This window comes from Amblyraja radiata, chromosome 3 (assembly GCF_010909765.2).
Source record: "Amblyraja radiata isolate CabotCenter1 chromosome 3, sAmbRad1.1.pri, whole genome shotgun sequence".
Lineage (NCBI taxonomy): Eukaryota > Metazoa > Chordata > Chondrichthyes > Rajiformes > Rajidae > Amblyraja > Amblyraja radiata.
The window spans coordinates 119,132,300-119,159,267 of record NC_045958.1 but is presented as its reverse complement, the minus strand read 5'-3'; the positions used below and the strand labels follow the sequence as shown (position 1 = coordinate 119,159,267).

General features: G+C 45.6%; 1 protein-coding gene across 1 annotated transcript in view; it reads left to right on the top strand.

Moving 5' to 3' along the window:
* The window catches only part of dhfr (dihydrofolate reductase), a 43,349-nt gene extending 18,837 nt beyond the window's left edge, over positions 1 to 24,512 (top strand). The window contains exons 4-6 of the mRNA XM_033018739.1: positions 3,414 to 3,540; positions 18,656 to 18,771; positions 22,592 to 24,512. Coding sequence (XP_032874630.1) covers positions 3,414 to 3,540; positions 18,656 to 18,771; positions 22,592 to 22,676 — 328 coding nt within the window. The 3' untranslated portion in view covers positions 22,677 to 24,512. The remainder of the gene's footprint in view (positions 1 to 3,413; positions 3,541 to 18,655; positions 18,772 to 22,591) is intronic.
* The last annotated feature ends 2,456 nt before the right edge of the window (positions 24,513 to 26,968 follow it).

Genomic DNA, 26,968 nt, shown 5'->3' with positions numbered 1-26,968 from the left:
TGAACTTTTTGTTTTTGCCGAACCCAATTAGCCTGTCCACCTTTGGAGTGTGGGAATTTAACTGGACTAGCCAGGGAAATCCTATGCGGTCACGAGTAGAACGTACAAACCCCGTACAGACAGCACCCATAGTCAGGATCGAGCCCGTGCCTCTGGCGCTGTAAGGCAGCAACTCTACCGTTGCGCCACCGTGCCACCCCTGGAGAGAAGCAGACAGATGATATTTCTGGTCGCGACCCTTCTTCAGATTGATGAAATAGGGATAAGATAGTTGGCAGAAAGAAGTGGGAAGAAGGGAAGGGGCAAGAACTGTTCCTTCCATTGGGTTTCACTGGAATAGTATAAGAAACCAAATACTAAGGTGACAATGGGCTGATCATTTTTGTGCGTTTAGTTTGTTTCATAACAAGAGGATTTCAGTATGGGAGTAAAGAGGTACTTCTGCAGTTGTATAGGGCTCTGGTGAGACCACACCTAGAGTATTGTGTACAGTTTTGGTCTCCTAATTTGAGGAAGGACATCCTTGTGATTGAGGCAGTGCAGCGTAGGTTCACGAGATTGATCCCTGGGATGGCGGGACTGTCATATGAGGAAAGATTGAAAAGACTAGGCTTGTATTCACTGGAGTTTAGAAGGATGAGGGGAGATCTTATAGAAACGTATAAAATTATAAAAGAACTGGACAAGCTAGATGCAGGAAAAATGTTCCCAATGTTGGGCAAGTCCAGAACCAGGGGCCACAGTCTTAGAATAAAGTGACAGAGGTGAGAAAAAACTTTTTCACCCAGAGAGTTGTGAATTCCCTGCCACAGAGGGCAGTGGAGGCCAAGTCACTAGATGGATTTAAGAGAGAGTTAGCTAGTGGAATCAAGGGATATGGGAAGAAGGCAGGCACGGGTTATTGATTGGGGATGATCAGCCATGATAACAATGAATGGCGGTGCTGGCTCGAAGGGCCGAATGGGTTCCTCCTGCACCTATTTGCTATGTTTCTATGTTTAGGTTTAGCATTGTCGTATGTACTGAGGTGGGTGGTTGAAATCTAGACTACACTGCCTGGAGGGTTGGTGGAGGCAGAGCCTCTCACAATATTTAATATGTACTAAACTAAGGGGGACCCGTTGGGTCCCGGCCACACGGGAGGCCTGGTCCCCCAAGGCAACCCATTCCCCAACGCAATATTCCACCACTCACCTGTTCCCCCAACGCAATATTCCACAACTCACCCATAGCCCCTTACTGTGCAGATGCGGCTCATCCCTCAGCACTCCCTCTCCCTCCTCTTCATGTGTGGGAGGGGAGGGATGGGATGTGGGGTGGGAGGAGAGGGGGGGCGTGTGTGGGCTGGGGAGAGGGTGATGTGGGGGAGGGAGTGGGGGTGGGGAGGGATTGTGGGGGTGGGGAGGGGTGGGGTTGTGGGGGGGAGAGGGGAGGGGAGGGGTTGTGTGGTGGGGAGGGGATGTGTTGGGGGGCTCTCGTGCCGGGCGGCTCTCGGGCTGGGGGGCTGGGCTCACTCACTCACGGCTTCTGAACTCTCTCACTCATGGACTCTGGACTCTGCCCTGCCTCCGGGGCTTTATTCTCCTCGCCTCGGTGATTGACAGCGGGTGCCGGAAGGGGCGTTATCTTCTTAGTGACTGACAGGCGAGAAGACCAATTTGCTGGTCTCATGATTTTTAAACCTTCATAACTTTTGTAATATTCCACCGATCGGAACAAAACTTGGTGCGCTTGGAGCAGAGGAGAATAGTAAGGTGCGAAAAAATCCTAGCGATTATAGGGTACCGTTTTTGCGCAAATTTAAAAACAACGCAAACCGGAAGAGGACAAGATGAGAATTTTAGTAATAGTATAGAAGATTTAGATAAAGACTTGAAGTGCCATAGCACAGATGGTTCTAATGTTAGAATATGTAGTCCACGTAAACATACTTTCGGCCAGAGGTGTGAATCTGTGGAATTCACTTCCTCAGATGGCAGTGGAGGCCAATTCCCTGGATGCATTCAAGAGAGAGTTAGATAGAAGTCTTAGAGATAGTGGAGTCAAAGGATATGGGGAGAATGCAGGAACGGGGTACTGATTGTGGATGATCATGTGACCAGATAACCAGTGATGGGATGTTTTGTGACCAGGTCAAACTGTTCCTGATCTGCACCCCCAGGAACTTAGTGCTACTGACCAACTCCACATCGATGTCATTAATGTGTAGTATTGTATGACAAGATCAAACCAGGGTCCCTGGTGCTGTAAGGCAGCAACTCTACTGCTGAGCCACCCTACTGCCAAACTGTTCAATTGCTGGAATAAAATACAGGCTTTACTTGCAACTGCATTTTCCTACACTTGTGAAGCCACCTTTGATATGCATCTTATAATCTAGCTCTGATCTACTTAGGTCGACTTAGCTCCGAGCTAAGACAACTTTTGTTTTAGTGCACTGTATATTGTACCTCTTGTACTTGAGTTTGGCTTGAATATTTATTTATAGTATTATCTGATTTGGATTGCATCGTAATCAATCCTTTTCACTGTACCTATGTACATTGTGACGCTCATAAACCTAAGCCTAAAATAGACACAAAAAGCTGGAGTAACTCAGCAGATCAGGCAGCATCTCTGGAGAAAAGGAATAGGTGACATTTTGGGTCGAGGGTCCTTGTTCCGACTGAGAGTGAGGGGAAAGGAAACTAGAGATATAGACGGGATGGAGAGATATATTGATTTCTCTAACTTCAAGTAACCCTTGCATCCCCTCTCCATCCCTCCCCCACCCTAGTTGTTGTACTAGTTTCACTGTAGTCCGGGTGAGTTTCACTGTTTTACTCATTCTCACCTAGCCCTCAGCTAACAATGGCTCGTTTCCTTTATCATTGGTACTTTTTTGTATATCTTTAATTCGTTCGTTCCATATCCCTTTATATCACCGCCAGCCCATCATTTTCAGTCTGAAGAAGATGGACACAAAATGCTGGAGTAAGGCGCCTGTCCCACTTGGGCCTTCATTTACGCGACAGGCCGATAGTGACTGACGCGCGACGGTCGCACGCGCCATCATGCGCCCGCACGGCCGTCTGGAGCGCGCGACGTCATTTGAAGATGGACACAAAATGCAGGAGTAACTCAGCGGGACCGGCAGCATCTCTGGAGAGAAGGAATGGGTGACGTTTTGGGTCAAGACCCTTCTTCAGACTGAAGAATATTTCAGATTGAGTCTGCCTGACCCGCTGAGTTACTCCATCTTTATTGTGTCTATCTTCAGTTTAAACCAGCATTTGCAATTCCTTCCTGCACAACCTAATACTGACTGGAAAAGAGAGAATAAGTACTGATGTTTTTTGTTTTAAAATTCCTTATGTTTATCATTAGTGCTGTGAAGTTCTCCAGGTGACGTTACTGTTTGTTGTGTGTCTCAGGGAAGTGCCAGAAGGTGCCCATTACCTGGCTCCTGACTTGGACTCTGCACTGGCTCTGCTGGATTCATCCGATCTGCAGGACAAAGTGGACCTTGTGTGGATAATCGGCGGCAGTGCTCTCTATAAGGTACACATTTCCGTTACCCTCTGCAGTTTAGTATTTATGATCAAATGTTCCAGGAACTATACAGGATGCATTTCAAGATTCTTTATGTCCTGGGTGAGATGTAACTTGTTACAGATTATTCTCTGATGATGCTACGTATGTGGCTTGTGGTGGCTTGTGGCTGAAAGTACAGGACTAATGCCCCTGTCCCACTTAGGAAACCTCTGGAGACTTTGCGCCCCACCCAAGGTTTCCGTGCGGTTCCCGGAGGTTCCCGTCAGTCTCCCTACCTGCTTCCACTACCTGCAACCACCTGCAACCTCTGGGAACCGCACGGAAACCTTGGGTGAGGCGCAAAGTCTCCAGAGGTTTCCGTTCAGGTTTCCTAAGTGGTACCTGGGCTTAAGAAGATAAGAATTTAGAGTCGTACAGCACAGAAATAGGCGCTTTGGCCCAACATGTCCATGCCGACCAAGGTGCCCCATCTACACTTGTCCCACCTGCCGCTCTTTTGCCCTCCACACTAAGAGTGTGAACAAGGGTCCCGACCCAAAACCATGTTGACGCAGTCTGAAGAAGGGTCCCCACACGAAACGTCCTCCAGAGATGCTGCCTAACCCGCTGAGTTACTCCAGTGTTGGTGTCCCTCTAAGACTCTTCTATCCATGTACTTGTCCGAATATCTTTTAAATGTTTTTATAGTAGCTGCCAATTGCAGCAGGCGGGTGCCACTCAGCCCATCTAGTCTGCCCTGCCTCGTCATGGCCGGTCTGACCAAGCATCATCTCCTCTGCTGTTTCACTTATCCTGCAGCCTTCAATCAATGCATTGTTTAATGAGGTCGGCCATTTTATTGTGAATGCCCCTCATGACCCAGTCTCCATGACCCTTTGGGAAAGAGAATTCCAGAGAAGTTGTTCCTACGCACCTCAGTTTTGTATTCTTTAGTCAGTGGGTGATGAATCTGTGGAATCCATTGCCCCAGAAGGCTGTGCCGTGATTTTATATACTTCTTTCAGTTCTTCTCTCAACTTCTGCACTCTAGAGACAAACAATCGTAAGTTTGTCCAACTGCTTATTGTAGCTAATATCCTCCGATCAAACAGCTTTCTGGCATCCAAAGCCCCCACATCCTGCAGAGGGTGGTGAATCTGTGGAATTTGCCACAGAAGGCTGTGGAGGCCGTCGGTGCATAGTTTTAAGGCAGAGACAGATAGACTTTTGATTAGTACAGTTGTCGGAGGTTATGGGGAGAAGGCAGGAGAAAGGGAGAGATGGATCAGCCATGATTGAAAGGCGGAGTTGACTTGATGGGCCGAATGGCCTAATTCTATTCCCACTTCATGGCCAGTAATGGGCCGACCAGAATTGCGTGCAATGCACCAAATGTGACTTAACTAAAGTTCTATAGAGCTGCATCATGACTTCCCGTCTCGTATACCCTTTGCCTTGACCAGAGAAAGCGAGCAGACCACACACCTTCTTTATGACTCTCTCTAATTGTGTTGCCCCTTCCAGGGAGGTGTGGTCCAATGCTGTGAAAGGGTCTTGCCATCAACCATATACCTTACGGGTTCTGCTAAAATGCCTGTCTTCTGCTAAGGGTAATAGTGGCGAGTATGGAAATAGCTGAAAAGATATCCACCTTTTGCCCACCGCCTCAACACATTTTCAGACCCAATATAGTGTGACCCTCTTCAGTAGTGTAGCTATGTTGGACCCTGACATCACTAAAGTTTGCTGCCTTAGCAACCAAACCTCAATTGTGCAATTCACTTGTGAGCCTATTTTCTGCGCCATAGCATTTTGGATGACAAGTTCTAGTCCATGACGTGGTTTTATTTGCTTATATTAAAAATATTCATTTGAATTAACTCTTTAAAATGGCATCTTTGTCAAGCTCTAGTTTAGTTCATAGTTTAGGGATGCAGGGTGGAAATAGGCCTTTCGGCCCACCGAGTCCACACCAACCAGCGATCACCCATAAACTAGTTCTATCTCACACACTAGGGACAATTTACAGAAGCCAAGCAACCTGCAAACCTGCACCCGTACCACCCCCTCCCCGGGAACTTTCCCTTGCAACCGCAAGAAATATCTGAATGGTGGCCGATTAGGAAAGGGGGAGATGCAACGAGACCTGGGTGTCATGGTACACCAGTCATTAAAAGTAGGCATGCAGGTGCAGCAGGCAGTGAAGAAGGCGAATGGTATGTTAGCATTCATAGCAAAAGGATTTGAGTATAGGAGCAGGGAGGTTCTACTGCAGTTGTACAGGGTCTTGGTGAGACCACACCTGGAGTATTGCGTACAGTTTTGGTCTCCTAATCTGAGGAAAGACATTCTTGCCATAGAGGGAGTACAGAGAAGGTTCACCAGACTGATTCCTGGGATGTCAGGACTTTCATATGAAGAAAGACTGGATAGACTCGGTTTGTACTCGCTAGAATTTAGAAGATTGAGGGGGGGATCTTATAGAAACTTACAAAATTCTTAAGGGGTTGGACAGGCTAGATGCAGGAAGATTGTTCCCGATGTTGGGGAAGTCCAGAACAAGGGGTCACAGTTTAAGGATAAGGGGGAAATCTTTTAGGACCGAGATGAGAAAAACATTTTTCACACAGAGAGTGGTGAATCTCTGGAATTCTCTGCCACAGAATGTAGTTGAGGCCAGTTCATTGGCTATATTTAAGAGGGAGTTAGATGTGGCCCTTGTGGCTAAAGGGATCAGGGGGTATGGAGAGAAGGCAGGTACAGGATACTGAGTTGGATGATCAGCCATGATCATGTTGAATGGCAGTGCATGCTCGAAGGGCCGAATGGCCTACTCCTGCACCTATTTTCTATGTTTCTAAATGCTACACTTGTCGCTTTACCTCCCCCCTCTACTCCATTCAAGGACCCAAGCAGTCGTCCCAGTGCGACAGAGGTTTACCTGCATCACCTCCAACCTCATCTATTGCATCCGCTGCTCTAGATGTCAGCTGATCTACATCGGTGAGACCAAGCGTAGGTTAGCGATCGTTTTGCCGGACACCTCCGCTCGGTCCGCAATAACCAACCTGACCTCCCGGTGGCTCAGCACTTCAACTCCCCCTCCCATTCCGTATCCGACCTCTCTGTGCTGGGTCTCCTCCATGGCCAGAGCGAGCACCACCGGAAATTGGAGGAACAGCACCTCATATTCCGCTTGGGGAGTCTGCATCCTAGTGGCATGAACATTCAATTCTCCCAATTCTGTTAGCCCTTGCTGTCTCCTCCCCTTCCTATCTCTCCCTCAGCCCTCGGGCTCCTCCTCCTTTGTACTTTCTTCTCCCCGCTCCCCCCACCCCCCATCAGTCTGAAGAAGGGCTTCGGCCCGAAACGTTGCCTATTTCCTTCGCTCCATAGATGCTGCTGCACCCACTGAGTTTCTCCAGCATTTTTGTGTACCTGCAAACCTGCATACCATTGGAATGTTGGGAGGAAACCGGAGCACCTGGAAAAAACCTACACGGTCACAGAGAGAACGTACAAACTCTGTGCAGACTCACCCACAGTCTAGATGGAACCCGGGCCTCTGGTGCTGTAAGGCAGCAACTCTTCCACTGCGCCACCGTGCCGCTCTTTTCACAGACACAACATTTTTTTTAAAATCCCTGCTTTGTATAGAAAGCTGTCAGCCAAATGTCTACAAATAGTACTTTTTAAAGATAAAAGGATTGCATTTAATAATATTTTGGAGGTAGACAAAAATGCTGGAGAAACTCAGCGGGTGAGGCAGCATCTATGGAGCGAAGGAAATAGGCAACGTTTCGGGTCGAGACCCTTCTTCAGACTGATGTGAGGATGGTATATATGTTCTGTCTATCATCTCGTTGTCAGCGTCTATGACTAGTCACTTTGATGTTCATTGTGTCATCCACCAACCAGCAGCCTAATTTAAGCAGTCTATTAGACTTGTATTGAATTAAAATATCATTGTATCCATTCATACCTCGCTTTTGATGAAGTTTAAAAATTATAATTTCAAAAGAAATGTGTAACTGTTAAATCGTTGTTAAATTTATTTGGATTGCAAGCAGATATCCGCCAATATTGGAATGAAAACAATTCTATCTATCTGGTTATCTTGGGGTAACTAATAACAATGTTTTCATTAATGTCGAGGCAAGAGCTAGACGCACAGCTTTGATTATGCACGAGCTTTATTGGAAGAAGTGTATGGAAAGAAAGCTTGAATTCTGTATTTTCATCACCAGTTTCTAAAATATTCAATAATATATTATACTGCAGCAGCAAATCATTTTCATTTAAATTGTCTACAATAAGATCATGGAATAAACATAATTATCCTTGAAGTCTGCTTTTATCTGTATTTGTGTGACATTTAGCAGCACTCTGGAGATGGTCTCCTTTTAATCAAACAAAGAATGAAAGAACTCTTGAGAAAAGATGAATTCAGATGCCGCAGCTTTGATTACAAGGGACAGCTTGCAAAACACTGCATTAATACACGGCAATTACTTCAGGTTGTGCCAGAGTGCTCCAAAGCCTGTTAACTACTTCACAACTGTGTCCGCAGTTCATTTTGAACATGGAGCATGGATGGGACAAGTTTGGACGGATATGGGCCAAACGCGGGCAGTTGGGGCTAGTGTAGCTGGGACATGTTGGTCGGTGTGGGCAAGTTGGGCCGAAGGGCATGTTTCCACACTGTATCACTCTTATGACTTCTATCCAAACTGCCAATTTTCTTTCAGCTCATCGCAACTATTGTAGAAACATAGAAAATAGGTGCAGGCGTAGGCCATTCGGCCCTTCGAGCCTGCACCGCCATTATATATGATCATGGCTGATCATCCAACTCAGTATCCCGCACCTACCTTCTCTCCATACCCCCTGATCCCTTTAGCCACAAGGGCCACATCTAACTCCCTCTTAAATATAGCCAATGAACTGGCCTCAACTACATTCTGTGGCAGAGAATTCCAGAGATTCACCACTCTCTGTGTGAAAAATGTTTTTCTCATCTCGGTCCTAAAATATTTCCCCTTTATCCTTAAACTGTGACTACTTGTTCTGGACTTCCCCAACATCGGGAACAATCTTCCTGCATCTAGCCTGTCCAACCCCTTAAGAATTTTGTAAGTTTCTATAAGATCCCCCCCTCAATCTTCTAAATTCTAGCGAGTACAAGCCGAGTCTATCCAGTCTTTCTTCATATGAAAGTCCTGACATCCCAGGAATCAGTCTGGTGAACTTTCTCTGTACTCCCTCTATGGCAAGAATGTCTTTCCTCAGATTAGGAGACCAAAACTGTACGCAATACTCCAGGTGTGGTCTCACCAAGACCCTGTACAACTGCAGTAGAACCTCCCTGCTCCTATACTCAAATCCTTTTGCTATGAATGCTAACATACCATTGGCTTTCTTCACTGCCTGCTGCACATGTATGCCTACTTTCAATGACTGGTGTATTATCAGGCAAAGATCGCAGTAGTTTAGATGTTGATGGCAGAACAGTTTCAGTTACTGACCTGCTATTCGGAGCAGTGATTCAGAGATTGAAGTTTCAATCCTCTTGCCAAATCTGAGCATTTTAAATTCAAAACCGTTCTAACAACCCCAACTGGCTGTCCCACAGGGAGAACGTGCAAACTCCGTATAGACAGCACCCGTAGTCAGGATTGAACCCGGGTCACTGGTGCAATAAGGCAGCAACTCTACCGCTGTGCCGCCCCAAAGGACCCATACTCTTTACCTTGTGTACTTGATGTTGACAAAAACTAGTGCGTTTGACAATGAACTGATCTGAATCTGATCTGCTACAATATCTCCCTGGGTGTCATGCTTTTTGTTGATAGCACTATCAAGCAGCACCTGGGGATAGTTCTCAGTTTGAAAGATGATGCTATTTAGAATCCTTGTGTGTCATTTAAGACACCTTAAGTGAGAAACTAAGATTGTGTGGAGAATGGAATGATATGATTTGTCAAACTGTCAAAAATAATTTGTTCTCTACTAAAGAAAGACACAAAAGTCTGGAGTAACTCAGCGTGTCAGGCAGCATCTCTGGAGAAAAGGAATAGGTGACATTTTGGGTTGGGACCCTTCTCCTTTACTATATTGATCTGAACAAGCCTTAACATCGCACCACGTCACAGTTATGTTTGGTGTCACCCCAGCTCAATAATAGAGTCCTTGCCTCCTGATGCAAGTTTGGGGGCTCAGGTCCTGCAGTCTGGGATGAAGCTCTCATGCAGTTACAATGTAGTCTGATTGCAATTTTTACTGAAGCCAATTAGCCTACAAACTTGTACATCTTTGGAGTGTGGGAGGAAACCGAAGCACCCAGCGAAAATCCACGCAAGTCTGGAGGACTACGTACAAACTCTGTATAGGCAGCACCTGTAGTCAGGATTGAACCGGGGTCACTGGCGCTGTATGGCAGCAATTCTACTGCTGCCCCACTGTGCCGCCCGTGTGGACCAGCATCTGCAGTTCCTTGTTTCTACAAGCTGTATCCCTGGTGTGATAACCAATATTTATTCCATAGAAAATTGTCATATGGTCATTAGGAGTAGATTTAGGCCGTTCGGCCCATCGAGTCTATTCCACCATTCAATCATGGCTGGTACACAAAAATGCTGGAGAAACTCAGCGGGTGCAGCAGCATCTATGGAGCGAAGGAGATAGGCAACGTTTCAGGCCGAACCCCTTCTTCAGAAGGCTTCTGAAGAAAATTTTCCAGCATCTGCAGTTCCCTCTTTAAAACATTCAATCATGGCTGATCTATCTCTCCCACCTAACCCCATTCTCCTGCCTTCTCCCCATAATATCTGATACCTCTACTAATCAAGAAAGGACGAGATAATATGGGCTAGATAATAATATTAAAAAATGCTATTTTCTACCCTTTTATAGAAATGGTTCAACTTTAATATGTCCATCGTTAGCTGTGAAAGTGATGGAATATTTTGAGGCTATGACAGCCTGCACATAAACCTCTTGTTTTGTATCATTATCATGTGATAGGAGTAGAATTAGGCCATTCAGCCCATCAAGTCTACGCCGCCATTCAATCACGGCTGATCTATCTATCTCTCCCTCCTAACCACATCCTAATTATCCGTCTTCCTGTTTTTTTTGGGTTAAACCCTTCATAACAAGCCCTGCACAATTTCCTCACTTGAAATATTCTATCTACAGCGTGCCTGCCTGGGATAATTGTCTTGTAGATGAGAACTCAAGCAGGGAGGTTCTACTGCAGTTGTACAGGGTCATGGTGAGACCACACCTGGAGTATTGCGTACAGTTTTGGTCTCCTAATCTGAGGAAAGGCATTCTTGCCATAGAGGGAGTACAGAGAAGGTTCACCAGACTGATTCCTGGGATGGCAGGACTTTCATATGAAGAAAGACTGGATAGACTCGGCTTGTACTCGCTAGAATTTAGAAGATTGAGGGGGGATCTTATAGAAACTTACAAAATTCTTAAGGGGTTGGACAGGCTAGATGCAGGAAGATTGTTCCCGATGTTGGGGAAGTCCAGAACAAGGTCACAGTTTAAGGATAAGAGGGAGGTATTTTAGGACTGAGATGAGAAAAACATTTTTCACACGGAGAGTGGTGAATCTGTTGAATTCTCTGCCACAGGAGGTAATTGAGGCCAGTTAATTGGCTATATTTAAGAGGGAGTTAGATGTGGCCCTTGTGGCTAAAGGGATCAGGGGGTATGGAGTGAAGGCAGGTACAGGATACTGAGTTGGATGATCAGCCATGATCATATTGAATGGCGGTGCAGGCTCGAAGGGCCGAATGGCCTACTCCTGCACCTATTTGCTATTTTTCTATGTTTCAACATTGCCCTCTGCAGCAGGTCTCATTCTCCCAACAACGTAGAGATGCTCAATGTCATGGATTGCCTAAGGGGGGGAGGGAGGAGGGGGGGGGGGGCATCAATTAGCAATAGTGTCAAACTGGAGGGGAAAAAAATGACTTGCCCCAAAAAAAGTTTTAAGGGCCTGTCCCACATGCCGATTTTTTTTCGGCGACTGCCGGCGTAATTGACTGACGTATCAGGTCACCGAAAAAATTTGTGGCGTGACGCAGCATGATGATGTATGACGCGCAGTGTTGTTTTAAGTGTCGCAGCTTTTTTTTTGTCGCCGCTGGATTTTGAAATGTTCAAAATCTTTTGGCGACATTGTTATGACGCCGGCAGTCGCCGAAAAAATCGGCAAGTGGGACAAGCCCTTTATACTTGGAATGTATAAAACATTTTTTCCTTAAGTAAGATTTTTTTTAAAGTAAATTGACCTGACGACTCGGAAGTGTCTGGGAACTGAACACAACTTGTTTGAAAGCTGCATAAATGTGAATTTGTGAACCATTTGAATAGAAAGCAAGGAGAGGAAAGCCACAGGAAAGGTCACCCTTTTAAGAAAATTGTAAACGCCAGAAAAAAATGAATTATGCTTCAGAAAGCAACTGTCTCCAAGGACATTAATATTAAAGATGTCACCTCATCCCCTTTCAAGGGCATTCTGTGTGGGTGTTCAATGGGAAGAAAATGCTGTGTCCTTTCAAAGCCAGTGAAAAAGCAACCTGACAATGTTGCTGCAATACATTTCTAGTTGATGGAGAGAGCTTTCAGTCTCTGTGATCTCTCTGGTGCCAAACACTTTAACTCCCCTCACCCTCCCCATACTGACCTTTCTGTTCTGGGCCTCCTCTTCTGTCAAGAGTGAAGCCAAATGCTAATTGGAGGAAACATGGAAAATAAGTGAACAAGTAGGCCATTCGACCCTTCGAGCCAATATGTTCATGGCTGATCATCCAAAATAGTAAGATTATACGAGAACTTACCAGTTTGAAGTTTGATCTGTATTTTATGAGGAGTTACGATGAGGGATTACGTGAAGAGCCCGCTCAGCACGCATGCGCGGCATACTTCAAAGCAGCGGTGTGGAATCACAGATAGACACAGTTATTGAAATAAACATAGTAAAGAAAAGGAGACATCAGTTATCAGTTTGACCCATATTATTGAGGGTGGGAGCGGGGGGCACGTAATCCCTCATCGTAACTCCTCATAAAATACAGATCAAACTTCAAACTGGTAAGTTCTCGTTTAATCTTACTATTTTACTTCGGAGTCACGTGAGTGACTACGTGAAGATTTTAAAGCTCTATGATTTCAAACCGTGTAACAGTTATTACTTCACTCACTGCCGAAGTCCTTGAGGGAGGAAGTGTGTTATCGTAATCAACCAATGAATCTGTTTGTAGAAAAACACAACGGTATTTTTTAACAATAACAACAAAGAAATTAAATTGCTCCCCTAGGCCTAAATTAAATATTTGCAGTCTGTAAAAAATGTTCTGCAAATAAAGCAGGTTTTGCCAACGCCTTATTATAAAAAGTTCTGAACGTTCTTTCCCCCGACCATCCTGCTGTAGCCAGGATGTGGTCTATAGGCACGTCCATTCTTTTGGCCGTCGACGTGGATGCTGCCCTGGTGGAATGAGATTTGTACATGTTAGTGTTTATCCCAGCAGCTTTTAGCACCTGCTTGAGCCATCTCGAAATAGTTTGGCTCGTCACCCGACCATAAGGTTTTTTATGACTGACCCATAAGGCTTTTTCACTCCCTCGAATATTTTTGGTTGTGTCTATGTAGGACAGTAGGTGGGTCATGGCACATAACCGTGGTTCTGGCGGGTAAGCCCGGAATTCCACGACTGGATTAGGTGTTCCTGGTCTGCTCTGTTTGATCAATCCCTGGATAATGAAAGAGATCTGGCCTGGAGCTGTGATCATGTTGTCCAGTCGCAATAGGTGTAGTGACTGGACCCTCTGTGCAGATACAAGTGCCATCAACATGAGTGTTTTGAGCGTAGATTGTTCCAGGTTGAGGGATCTGGCTGGTGGCCATCCCCTGAAGTATGTCAGGACCACACTGACATCCCATATATGGGTGTACCTTGGTCTAGGGGGGTTAGAGTTGTAAATACCCTTCATTAGTTTGACCACCAGCGGGTGGGACCCCATGGCCTGTTGTCCTGGAGCTTGTTTTAAATAGACAGACAGGGCACTTCTAGCTGTGTTGATGGCACTGTAGCTGAGTCCTTCATCGTGGTGAAGGTTCGCCAATAATTCCAGTACGTTGGTAACTGTAGCGGTTGAGTAGGTGGTCCCTCTATTCAAGCAGTACTTCTCCCACTTTTTGATGCTGGACAAGTACTGTTTTCTTGTGGATGTTCGGAGGGATGTCTTGGAGTAATGGGAACCATGGCGGTGTAGGCCAGTCGGGTACTATCAAAATACCTGAAGCAGAGTCCATTTGTATTTTGCGTAGTACACGGCTGATGAGGCAGAAGGGAGGAAATGCATGGAAGAAGAAATTTCCCCAATCCAGCGCGAACGCATCTACCGCTGCTGCCTCAGGGTCTGGTTCCCAAGCGACATACATAGGTACCTGGTGATTTAGCCTTGATGCAAATAAGTCGAGATCTGGCGTGCCATATTGCTTAATAATCTTTGCAAACACTTTGGGGTTTAACATCCATTCGGTGTTGTCATTAAATTTGCGTGACCTGGTGTCTGCCACTGTATTTAGCTTACCTGGCAGGTAAGTTGCTGATAGCCAAATATGTCTTTCGACACACCATTGCCAAATTGTGTTGACCAATTTGTTGCATGATATCGATTTTATGCCGCCCATATAGTTAATGTAGGCCACCACCGTAGTATTGTCTATTTGTAACCGCACATGCAAGTGCATATTGGATGCATATGCTTTTAAACCATAAAAGGCACCCAACATCTCTAGATAGTTAATGCCCAGTGTAAGTAGTAATGATGACTCTAGGTTAGTCCATCTACCACCTGTGCTGGATATGGAGTTAGTCGCTCCCCAGCCTTGAGCACTGGCATCTGTTTGGATAACTAAAGTAGGGTTAATGATGATGATAGGGCTGAAACTATGCCAAACGTTTTCTGCCCACCACTGTAGTTCTGATATTGCTTCAGTGCGTAATTTCATGATACGATCATAATGGCCTGCATGTCGTTTTAGTGCCTGTACCTTTGCTCTTTGTAAGTTTTGATTGATAGTACAAAGGTCCAAATTGTGTAGCCGGAAATGCTGCTACCATTTCCCCAATTACTCTTGCTACTTGTTGAATAGTTGGTCGCTCGTTGACCATTAAATTGTTGCATGATTGTGCCAATTCAGTTGTTTTGTCTTCTGGCAAAGTTACAGACATGTGGGCTGAGTTAATAATGAAGCCCAAGTAGTCCATGGTTGTGGATGGCTTCAACTTAGATTTATCTGGATGTAAGACAAATCCCAAGGTTTCGAACAACTGTTTGGTAGCTGACACAGCTGATATGCCAATTCCATGGTCTTGCCTACTATTAAGATATCATCAAGATATGCCATGACCATATGTTTTTGTCTTCTTAATATTGCCAGGGCTGGTTTTAGTATCTTGGTGAATAATCTTGGGGCTGATGTTAACACATTGGGTAATGCTTTAAACTGCCATTGCTGCCCCATCCAGGTAAATTTCAGGTATCTGCGATGATCCTTGTGAATGGGTACTGAATAGTAAGCATCTTTGAGGTCAATGCTTACCATGAAGTATCCTTTGGAAATCAGTTGTTTGGCAGTAACAAACGTTTCCATTTTGAAATGTAAATACTTAACAAAACATTTTTAGTGAAGTTAAGTCAATGATGATGCGACACCCACCATCTTTTTTTAGTTTTAGTGAATATATTTGACACAAATTCCAAGCGTTCATGTTTTGTTTTTTCCCATGATACCCTTAGTGATTAGTCTCACCAGTTCAGCTTGTCCCTCTCGTTTCTCTTTAACTGAGAGGGAAAAGACCCTCCGGGGTGAATGTTGAACTGGTGGCAATTTTTCTAGTATAAATTGTATTTTGTATCCACTAATGCTATTGAGTATATACTTGTTACTCGTGATAGACTCCCATGCTTCCTTAAACAGGTGTAATCTCCCCCCTGTTAGTATTGTGCCCCTACTTTCTATATGCTGGTAGGAACCAGACCCACCTACCTCCATGGTTATGGGTGTTTCTTCTGTCTCTTCCCAGACCAGCGAGTCTTGAGCGTTGTCTGACGTGGCGGTGATGTTTGGGGGTGGCACATTTTCCATTGGGTCCGCTCTGGGCTTTGGTCTAAAAAAGACTTCAGGTGGTGATATGCGGACCCCGAGCTTTCACCAGTCCCATAGGGTAGACGTCGACTGGTGGACGCGATGGGGTGCTGCCGCTTGGGTATTGTTGTTTTGGGTTTGCTCGTCCCGGGGCCTGCCCTCATGAGACCGAAAGTTTTTTAGAGGCCTCTTCCATATCCTTTACTTTTTTCGTGAGGTCTTTGCCAAAGAGCAGTGTGTCTGGCTCAGTGGCTGGGGTTTTGCACAACCCCGCGAATTTTGGATTTAGGGCAGGTCTTATAATTTCTTTACGGAGGTTATTTATCTCGAACTGCGTGTTGCACAACAGCGCGAGAGTTGGTTTGTGGTCATCTCCGTATTGTCCACAGAACGAGCAAACGAGCTGACGTCAGGAGCCTGAGGATCCACTGCAGTTTCAGCTCCAGGTTCCGAATATTTGTCCCGACGTGCCCCCAGATTTGGCTGTTGACAGCCGGCACTTTGAGAGACTCACAATTTTCTGGAGCTGTGCACAATTCTAAGACCTCATTAACCACCTGCTCCTGCAGGGGCCTGTTGGAGAGGTGGTTAATGCTGGCCGCTAGTTTAGGCTCTAATGGCCTTCCTGCACGTGGGGCTGCCACGTAGCGGTCCACCACACCCAGCACATCTTCCTTATCCTGCACCCCTTGCATACTCCCGACTTCTTCAGCCAGCATCCCCTCTTCCTGACCAGCCCAGTCCTGGTCACCAAAGCTGCCTCGGGTGAGGAGGAAGCGATGGCCAGTGCACAAGGCACTGTGGAGGGAGTGCCTGAACTCCCCCTGCGAGACTGCCCCTCACGCCGCGAGTCTCGCTGGAGCACCTGCGAGACCAGAGTTGGCCAGGCACAGATTCCTCCCATCATTTGATGGTAAATTGGATGGTTTTAGATGGATTTATGATGGATTTAAGTGAGAGTTAGATAGAGCTCTAGGGGCTAGTGGAGTCAAGGGATATGTTGCCTGGGTTTCAGCAACTAAGTTACAGAGAAAGGTTGAACAAGTTAGGTCTTTATTCTCTGGAGCGCAGAAGGTTAAGGGGGGACTTGATAGAGGTCTTTAAAATGATGAGAGGGATAGACAGGGTTGATGTGATCAAGCTTTTCCCATTGAGAGTAGGGAAGATTCAAACAAGAGGACATGACTTGAGAATTAAGGGACAGAAGTTTAGGGGTAACATGAGGGGGAACTTTTTTACTCAGAGAGTGGTGGCTGTGTGGACTGAGCTTCCAGTGGAAGTGGTGGAGGCAGATTCGATTTTATCATTTAAAAATAAATTGGATAGGTATATGGACGGGAAAGGAATGGAGGGTTATGGTCTGAGTGCAGGTAGATGGGACTAGGGGAGAATAAGTGTTTGGCACGGACTTGAAGGGCCGAGATGGCCTGTTTTCCGTCCTGTAATTGTTATATGGGGAGAAGGCAGGCACGGGTTATTGATAGGGGACGATCAGCCATGATCACAATGAATGGCAGTGCTGGTTCGACGGGCCGAATGGCCTCCTCCTGCACCTATTTTCTATATTTCTATGTGGTTTATGATGGGTTATATAGGTGATTTATATTTTCAACTGGGTTTAGTGTCTGTTGGAGTTGTAAAGTGATACTGCAGCCGACCGAATCTGGACCTGTCATCAAGCTCATATTTTAAATTACTCAGGTTCCCTTCAACTCCTTCCCCACAACACCCCTCTGGACATTTTCCCTAACGTAAGCACTAGCTGCGATTCATTGTGGTCGATTAGCCCAAATGACTTTGGGATATGGTGGTATATGGAACGAGCTGCCAGAGGTGGTAGTTGAAGCAGGTACAATCACAGTGTTTAAATAAAAAACATTTGATCCCCGGGTTCTGAAGAAGGGTCTCGACCCGAAATCTCACCCAATCCTTCTCTCTAGAGATGCTGCCTGTCCCGCTGAGTTACTCCAGCATTTTGTGTCTACCTTCGATTTAAACCAGCATCTGCAGTTCCTTCCTACACATAGTTTGTCAGTTGTTCGGAATCTCCCATAACCTGTTGAATTAGCAATGTAATCACCATGTGGATGTAATAGGTCAAGATACCAATGAATACAAATTCCCATTTGTCTTCTGCGGACATTACCATACGAGTTTGATCCCTGGGATGGCAGGACTATCATATGAGGAAATATTAAAAAGACTAGGCTGGTATTCACTGGAGTGTAGAAGGATGAGGGGGTATATTATAGAAATATATAAAATTATAAAATGACTGGACAAGCTAGATGCAGGAAAAATGGTCCCAATGTTGGGCAAGTCCACTTTTTCACCCAGAGAGTTGTGAATTTATGGAATTACCTGCCACAGAGGGCAGTGGAGGCCAAATCACTGGATGGATTTAAGAGAGAGTTAGATAGAGCTCTAGGGGCTAGTGGAGTCAAGGGATATGGGGAGAAGGCAGGCACGGGTTATTGATAGGGGACGATCAGCCATGATCACAATGATTGGTGGTGCTGGCTCGAAGGGCCGAATGGCCTCCTCCTGCACCTATTTTCTATGTTTCTATGGTTCTGCATCTAAGAATGGGATGCTTGGGACCTTCAACAGATAAGACATGGAAGTCTACAATTAAAGAAGGGCAAAACTCATTAAAATTAGCCAATGATTGAATGGCGGAGTAGACTTGATGGGCCGAATGACATTGTACCCCTATCACATTGTAGATTGGCTATTGCATGCTAGCCAATTATAGTGTTTGTTAGTAGTAGCTCCGCCTAGTACGTGCTTTATACTATCAAGAGCTCGCCTACGCCAGCCAGTAGATGTAGCAGCTCGGAGCTGTAACGTACTGCAGATCCTATGCTGTAAGTGATTTAATAAATATGTTTTGTATCTTAACGTGTGTTCGGGTCACATCATTACACTTATGATCTTATGAAAACTCCCAACTATGCTTTTTTCCAGGAGGCCTTGGAAAGCCCGGCTTCACATCGTTTATTTGTGACTCGTATTCTTCAAGACTTTGACAGTGATACCTTCATACCCGAGATAAACTTGAACAAGTTCAAACTGCTTCCTGAGTAAGTAATTCAGTTGCGATACTCAGTCCAAAGGGAAAACCTCTTCATGAAATTTCAATCAGAGAAAGATTCCTACATGTGATAGTCTCGTTCCAAAATATTATTATTGTCCCCAGGATCATAATTGCTTCTAGATTCATCTTGACCAATTTTTGATTGTGCACTTATGGAATTTAATTCCGAGTTTAATTGAAAGCTGCTGCAGAAATCATAAGAGGATAGTGTAAGTGTTTCTCCACGTGGTAGCTACCAAACTGTAAAGGTCTATCCTGTTTAACAAAGTGTAGCAATGGAGAATTCAGTGCCAGCATCGATCACTTACCGTGGACACATGTAACCATATTTGTTGCTTGAAGGATAGACACAAAGTGCTGGAGTAACTCAGCGAGTCAGGCAGCATCTCTGGAGAAAAATAATAGGTGACATTTCGGGTCGGAAACCTACTTCAATCTGACCCGAAACGATACCTATTATTTTTCTCCGAAGATGCTGCCCGACCCGCTGAGTTACTCCAGCATTTTGTGTCTATCTTCGGTGTACACCAGCATCTGCAGTTCCTTCCTACACACTTGTTGCTCAAGATCGCGGTTTTTGAAATCGTGGGAAGAAAAAAATTACTCAGAAACATAGAAAATAGGTGAAGGAGTAGGCCATTCGGCCCTTCGAGCCTGCACCGCCATTCAATACGATCATGGCTGATCATCCAACTCAGTATCCTGTACCTGCCTTCTCACCATACCCCCTGATCCCTTTAGCCACAAGGGCCACATCTAACTCCCTCTTAAATATAGCCAATGAACTGGCCTCAACTACTTTCTGTGGCAGAGAATTCCAGAGATTCACCACTCTCTGTGTGAAAATTTTTTTTCTCATCTCGGTCCTAAAAGATTTCCCCCTTATCCTTAAACTGTGACCCCTTGTTCTGGACTTCCCCAACATTGGGAACAATCTTCCTGCATCTAGCCTGTCCAACCCCTAAAGAATTTTGTAAGTTTCTATAAGATCCCCCCTCAATCTTCTAAACTCTAGCGAGTACAAGCCGAGTCTATCCAGTCTTTCTTCATATGAAAGTCCTGCCATCCCAGGAATCAGTCTGGTGAACCTTCTCTGTACTCCCTCTATGGCAAGAATGTCTTTCCTCAGATTAGGAGACCAAAACTGTACACGATACTTGATCAGTGAAATGGATTCCTGGAAAGACAATTTGTGTTGGAGGTGGGAGAGACTGGGGCTTGTATGGTAATGCAGGGAGTCTCTATAGAGATTGATGTGGCACAGTATTCCCATTAAAGCCATGAGTGGGTCGATGCAGGCAACCAGTAGGTAGGTAGGATCTGGAGACTTCTTTGTGGCCTCTTTCCTTTTGGAGAGCGCTTATGGAACTCCAAAGGCTTGGATAGAGTGGATGTGTAGAGGGCCTTTCCACTGGTGGGAGAGTCCAGGACTGGAGGTCATAGCCTCAGAATTAAAGGATGTTCTTTTAGGAAGGAGATGAGGAGAAATTTCTTTAGTCAGAGGGTGGTGAATCTGTTGAATTCTTTGCCTGTGGAGACCAAGGGTGGATTTTTTTAAAGGCTGCGATAGATAGATTCTTGATTAGTACAAGTGTCAGGGGTTATGGGGAGAAGGCTGGAGAATGGGATTAGGAGGAAGAGATGATCAGCCATGATTGAATGGCGGAGTAGGCTTAATGGGCCTAATGGCCTAATTCTACTACTATCACATGACATAAACTGAGGTTTTGCCAGTGAACTGAGGGTAAATAATGAGTATGCCATTGAAGACTTTTACTTTCTTCCCTTTTAATACTTTACTGCAATTGGTTGTCGAGAGCACTAATTGTTTGACATTAATTAAAATATATCTATATTACTAAAAGTCTGCTCTTGACCGGTTTTGGCTATCTTTGCTGCGATTTCCGAGAGAATGCCGCCACCTACGGCCGTCATTTTTGGCCACCTCGCTCAGAGCCCCCCTCCGCCGCATGTGTGCCGAGGATTTTTCCCGGCGATGAAATATGACAGAGATATTAATGTTTTGACAAAATTCCCCATTCTCTCTGCTGCCCCTGCTGGAGGGAGGGGGAGGGACTATAAAACCAGGAAGTGGTGTGCCTCAATCAGTCTCTGCAAGTGGTGTGCCTCAATCAGTCTCTGCAAGTGGTGTGCCTCAATCAGAGCTCTGAATAACACTGAACAAATGTCTCCACAGCTGTGAGTGTCCATAATGTGGTTTGAAAATGAAAATATGGTTAGTTTGAGGAAAAAAGCACTGACTGCAAATAGTTGTTTGGGTTGAAGTAAAAAGGCACCCTCTCCTCTCCCCCCCCCCCTCCCCTCCTCCTCCTCCCCCCCCTCCTCCTCCTCCCCCCCCCCCTCTTCCTCCCCCCCCCCCTCCCCCTCCTCCCCCCCTCCCTCCATGCGTCAGTAGATAGGGTGGTTATGGGGTAAAAGGGGCAAATTATAATATAATATAATATCAAGGGGGGAAATTAGCGTGAAGTGCGGGGGGGGGGGGATAGTTAGTGTGTGTGACGCTGCATGCCGCCTCCCCCCCCCCCACAACCGCACGTTGGGGGAACAGACCCAACGGGTCTGCACTTGGTCTAGTATCTATTAAAATTTAATATTGTGAATGGGTTGTGTTAATATGGCAACATTGAAGGTGAGGTGGACACCTGTTATTCCGTAACCAGCCCGATATGCAGGCAGGGGACAGGGCAAGCGGGGGGGAGCGCTGTCTTGAATGAAATTCACACGGTCCAAAGCCAAGGTGATACAGACATATACCGCGATGAACGGGAAGGCTGCCGCTGTAATAAGTGGGACGGTAAGTCCTTTAACAAAGGGGGAGAGGAGAGAGAAGGAGTGGAGACAACTTTTACGAAGCCAGAGATACACGGCTGTGAAGCTCGGTGGACATTAACAATATGGGTTGGTAATGCCCCTGTCCCACTTAGGAAACCTCTGGAGACTTTGCGCCCCACCCAAGGTTTCCGTGCGGTTCCCGGAGGTTTTTGTCAGTCTCCCCACCTGCTTCCACTACCTGCAACCTCCGGCAACCACCTGCAACCTCCGGGAACCACACGGAAACCTTGGGTGGGGCGCAAAGTCTCCAGAGGTTTCCGTTCAGGTTTCCTAAGTGGGACAGGGGCATTATCCATGGTTCTGAAACCTACTGCTTACGTTTTTTTCCCAATGAGCCAATGAAATACAACCTACGAGAATCTTCAACCTCCTGGCAGCCCGCTAGGACCTCCTGGCGACCCACCTACGGCACAAGAATTCTCGCTACTATCCATGGCGGCTTCATCCATGTTGAAAAATTTGCGGCAACCGTAATGAGGCCGCGACTAGTACCCAGAATACGGGAACTCCTCACGACCATGAAGGTGACTCCTCGGCAACCACCCGCGAACAAGTGGCGACCATGTTGCCACCGCAGAGTCTCCTGCAGTCTCCTAAAAAGTCGCCTAAGTGGGACAGGTCCATGAGGGTCTCCAATGAGATAGATTGTAGTTCAGGACTGCTCTATACTTGTTGCTAGGATGGTTCAGTTACCTGATAACAGCTGGGAAGAAACTGTCCCTGAATCTGGATCTGTCACGCTTCTGTACCTTTTGGCCGTTCAGCGATGGGGGAGGAAGAGGGAGTGGCCAGGGTGCGACTCGTCCTTGATTATGCCGCTGGCCTTGCCGAGGCAGCGTGAGGTATAAATGGAGTCAATGGGAGCGACGTTGGTTTGTGTGATGCATTTAAAATGTTATAAAATGTTAATAACTTCACCAAATCAAGTTAAGATGCCTTGTGCCTTTCACCAGGTTCCCTGACGTTCCTGCAGACATTCAAGAAGAGAACGGGATCCGTTTTAAGTATGAGGTGTATGAAAGAATATCCCCCGTTTAATGGAAAGGAAATCTATGTAGATGAACAGGTGAATTTTTTTGGCATGTGTGAAACAGCTAAAGATCGAATTCCATGTAATCTCAAAAATAACGTTTAAAAAAAGAATGAAATTGGTGTAAGAATCTTTAAGAATCGCTGCATTACTTTGAAGTCCTCTTTAGATTCCCTCTGCCTTTCCCAACTTGGGCTGTTGCACTTGACCAGAGTTGCAACAATTCAAGCCTCATAGATTTTATGGGCACGTCAGAGGCGGAGTATTGTAGGAACTGATGCTTCATCTCGTCGTTGAGACTCATCCTGTGTAGAGCGCAGACTAGGGGTGCAATAGGATTATTTCCTTGGGCCTGTGTAAGCACCCACAACACAAGCTCATCAGCATCCAGGGTCAAGCAACCCGCCCACCTGACACACTATCCTCCAGAGTTGCCACCGCCCAGTGATGACCAATTCCACTCCAGTTGACACAATGGAGCAGAGGTAGAGTTGCTGCCTTACAGCTCCAGAGACCCGGGTTCGATCCTGACTATGGATGCTGTCTGTCCGGAGTTTGAACGTTCTCCCTGTGACCGTCTTGGTTACCCAGGGTGCTCCGGTTTCCTTCCTCACTCCAAAGACAAATAGGTTGGTAGGTTAATTGGCTTCAGTAAAGATTGTAAATTGTCCCTAGTGTGTAGGATAGTGTTACTGTACGGGGTGATCGTTGGTCAGTACAGACGCTGTGGGCTGAAGGGCCTGTTTCCGCTCTGTATCTCTAAACTAAACACACTAGGGACAATTTTACATTTATACCAAGCCAATTAACCTACAAACCTACACGAGTGTGGAGGGAAACGGATCTCGGAGAAAATGCATGCAGTCACGGAGAGAACGTACAAACTCCGTACAGACAGCACCCGTAGTTGGGATCGAACCCGGGCTTCCAGCACTGCAAATGCTGTAAGGCAGCAACTCTACCGCTGCGCCATCGTGCCAACCAATAGTTGATTCTCCTGACTTTATTTCCTAACAAATGAGTGCATCTGAATTGATAATTGGTAAGGATACAAGGATACAAAGGACATTTATTTTCACATACACCAATTGGTGTAGTGAAATTTGACTTGCCAATGCAACACACAAATAAAGATAAGACACAACATTAAAGAATTTAACAACATAAAAACATCCCCCCACAATGGTTCCCACTGTAGGGGAAGGCAGCATGGTCCAGTCCCATCCCCTGTTCACCCATAGTCGGGCCTATTGTGGCCTCCGCAGCCAGTCCGATGTTTTCAGGCCCTCTTGCCGGAAAGCTGGAACTCCGGCGTCGGGTCACTTTGGTCAGAGAATTGGCACGCTATTTTCAGATTCAGCTGCACGCAGGGAGAGAGGGAGTGACCCTTTATGTAAAGGACAATGTAGGTGAACAGGCTGTGTGAACCCTCGAAGATCAGTGATTATCAGCAAATGGCTACAAAACATCTCACTGTGAGCAGACACAAAATGCTGGAGTATCTCAGCAGGACAGCAGCATCTCTGGAGAGAACAAATGGGTGAAGTTTCGGGTCGAGACCCTTCTTCAGACTGATGTCAGGGGAGCGGGCCGTATTCCTACATGTCTCACTGTGGGTTCCATTTGTAAAGTGACCCTTATTATTGATCTTTGTTTCATTCGTCATCTCGTGTCATCATTTAAGGATGAAATGTGGGAAAGAGTTAATTCTGTCAAACCTGCTGCGTTTTGGAGAGGTGACATTATCTTTGTTATTCCTGCATTCTTTGAAATGTCAGCATTGAATCCTTGCGATTTTCTTTTTCTCTCTGCTCAGCGAATTAAACATTGACTTAAGGCAATAAGTAATGGTGTTTTTATTTATATAAATAATGATTATGTGAGCATTGACTTGCATTGCTCCAGGCAAAATGACCAAACATTCACATTCATTATTGTCAGCAACACTTTCTTGTTTCAAATGAGGATTGTTTTTACTCCTCAGATGCTTTTTGTAGGCAAATAAAGAAGCATGCAAACTAGGCGTATAAATAGATTAAGCCAAAATAAGTCAGCACAAGAGTTTTTTATAGTGTGATTTAATTAAATGTATAAATAATAATTTGAGGATGCTGCAGCAAGAACTGCTGCAAGGAAATAATCGTCCTGGCTTTCAAGAAAATAAATGTGTTTGAATCAGGCTTTTCATTATAATCAAAAGCTCTTTACACTTTAAACATATCGTGCAGTGGCGCAGCGGTAGAGTTGCTGCCTCACAGCGCCAGAGACCCGGGTTCGATTTTGACTATGGGTCATGACGGTGGAACAGCAATGGCAAGAATTTCTGGGCATAATCCGGAAGACGCAGTATCATTTCATTCCAAAAAGGAAGAAAGATTCTAAGGGGAGTAGGAGGTAACCGTGGCTGACAAGAGAAGTTAGGGATAGAATAAAATTAAAAGAAAAGATGTATAACACAGCATAGAGTAGCCGGAAGCCAGAGGATTGGGAAACCTTCATAGGACACAGAAGGAAACAAAACAGGCAACACGGGCTGAAAAGATGAAGTACGAGGGGAAGCTGGCCAGGAATATAAAGAAGGACAGTAAAAGCTTCTTTCGATATGTTAAGGGAAAAAGAGTAGCAAATCTGGGTCCCTTGAAGGCAGACATGGGTGAAATTATTATGGGCAACAAGGAAATGGCAGAAGAGTTGAATAGGTACTTCGGATCTGTCTTCACTAAGGAAGACACAAACAATCTCCCAGATGATGGGAACTCCCCGTGACCCTGTGGGTTTTCTCCGGGTGCTCCGGTTTCCTCCCACACTCAAGACCTCAAGAAAACGGTTTGTGTTATCAGCAAACTCTGAGGTTGCCCCATGCACCCAAGTTTAGGTCATTTGTGAAAACTGAAATTAAAACAAAATTGGTATTGGTTTATTATTGTTAGGTGTACTGAAAACAAACAATAAGCTTTGTTTTGCATGCTAGCCAGTCAAATCTTACTATCCATCAGCACATTGGATAGTGCAAAAGAGGAATGGAACAGTGCAGAATATAGTGTAGATAAATACAAAATGCTGGGGTAACTCAGCAGGACGCAACATCTCTGGAGAGAAGGAATAGGTGACATTTCGGGTTGAGACCCTTCTTCAGACTGAGAGTCATGGAGAGGGAAACTAGAGATATGGAAGGTTAAGGTGTGAAAACGATAGATCAAAGGAGACGATGACCAAGGAAATGTAGCATGGATCATTGTTGGCTGAGGGGAAAGTGGCAAAGAGGCATACAAACAGTAAAATCAATCAGGAGGACAATGTATAGGACAATCGGGGAACTGGAGTGGGAGAGGGAAGGAGAGAGAGGGAAAGCAAGGGTTACTTGAAGGTAGAGAAATCATGGCTTGTGCCGCTGGGGTGTTAGGTGCCCAAGCGAAATATGTGGTGTTCCTCCAATTTGTGTTGGGCCTCACTCTGACAGTGGAGGAGGCCCAAGACAGAAAGGTCAAAGTGGGAATGGGAAGGGGACTTAAATTGTTTGGCAACCGGGAGGTTGTGTAGGCCTAAATAAATAAATAAATTGGATAGTTATATGGACGGGAAAGGAATGGAGGGTTATGGTCTGAGCGCAGGTATATGGGACATGGGGAGAATACGTGTTCGGCACGGACTAGAAGGGTCGAGATGGCCTGTTTCCATGCTGTAATTGTTATATGGTTATGGTTAAGCAGACTGAGCGAAGGTGTTCAGCAAAATGATCGCCGAGCCTGAGCTTCGTCTTGCCGATATAAAGGAGTCCTCGCCTGGAACAGTGGATACAGTAGATGAGATGGGAGGATGTGCAAGTGAACCTCTGCTTCACCTGAAAGATCTGTCGGGGTCCTTGGATTGAGTCGAGGGGGGTACAGAGACCGATAGCTCAGGTCCTCGAGTCCCGGCAACATCCTCGTAAATCTTCTCTGCACGCTTTCCACAGCTTGACAACATCTTTCCTATTAACATGGTGACCAAAACTAAACCAAATACTCTACATGTGGTATCATGAAAGACGTATGTAGCATCTGCAAGTTTTTGTAATTTTATGGACTGTGAAAAGGCAGGAGGAAATGAACACAAAATATGATGAAACGTTTAAATTCGATGAAAGAACATGTTAGCAACATTGCAGCCATCAAAACAGCAGAGAGTCCTGAGTAGGACTGTCCAATGTGTCCGGCCTTAAGCCAATTGGACCAATTGCTCCCAATTGGGCCCCGCGCCTAAGGGGGCCCCGTGCTAGAGTAACCTACTCTCGGCTCGTCAAGTACACACAACAACACAT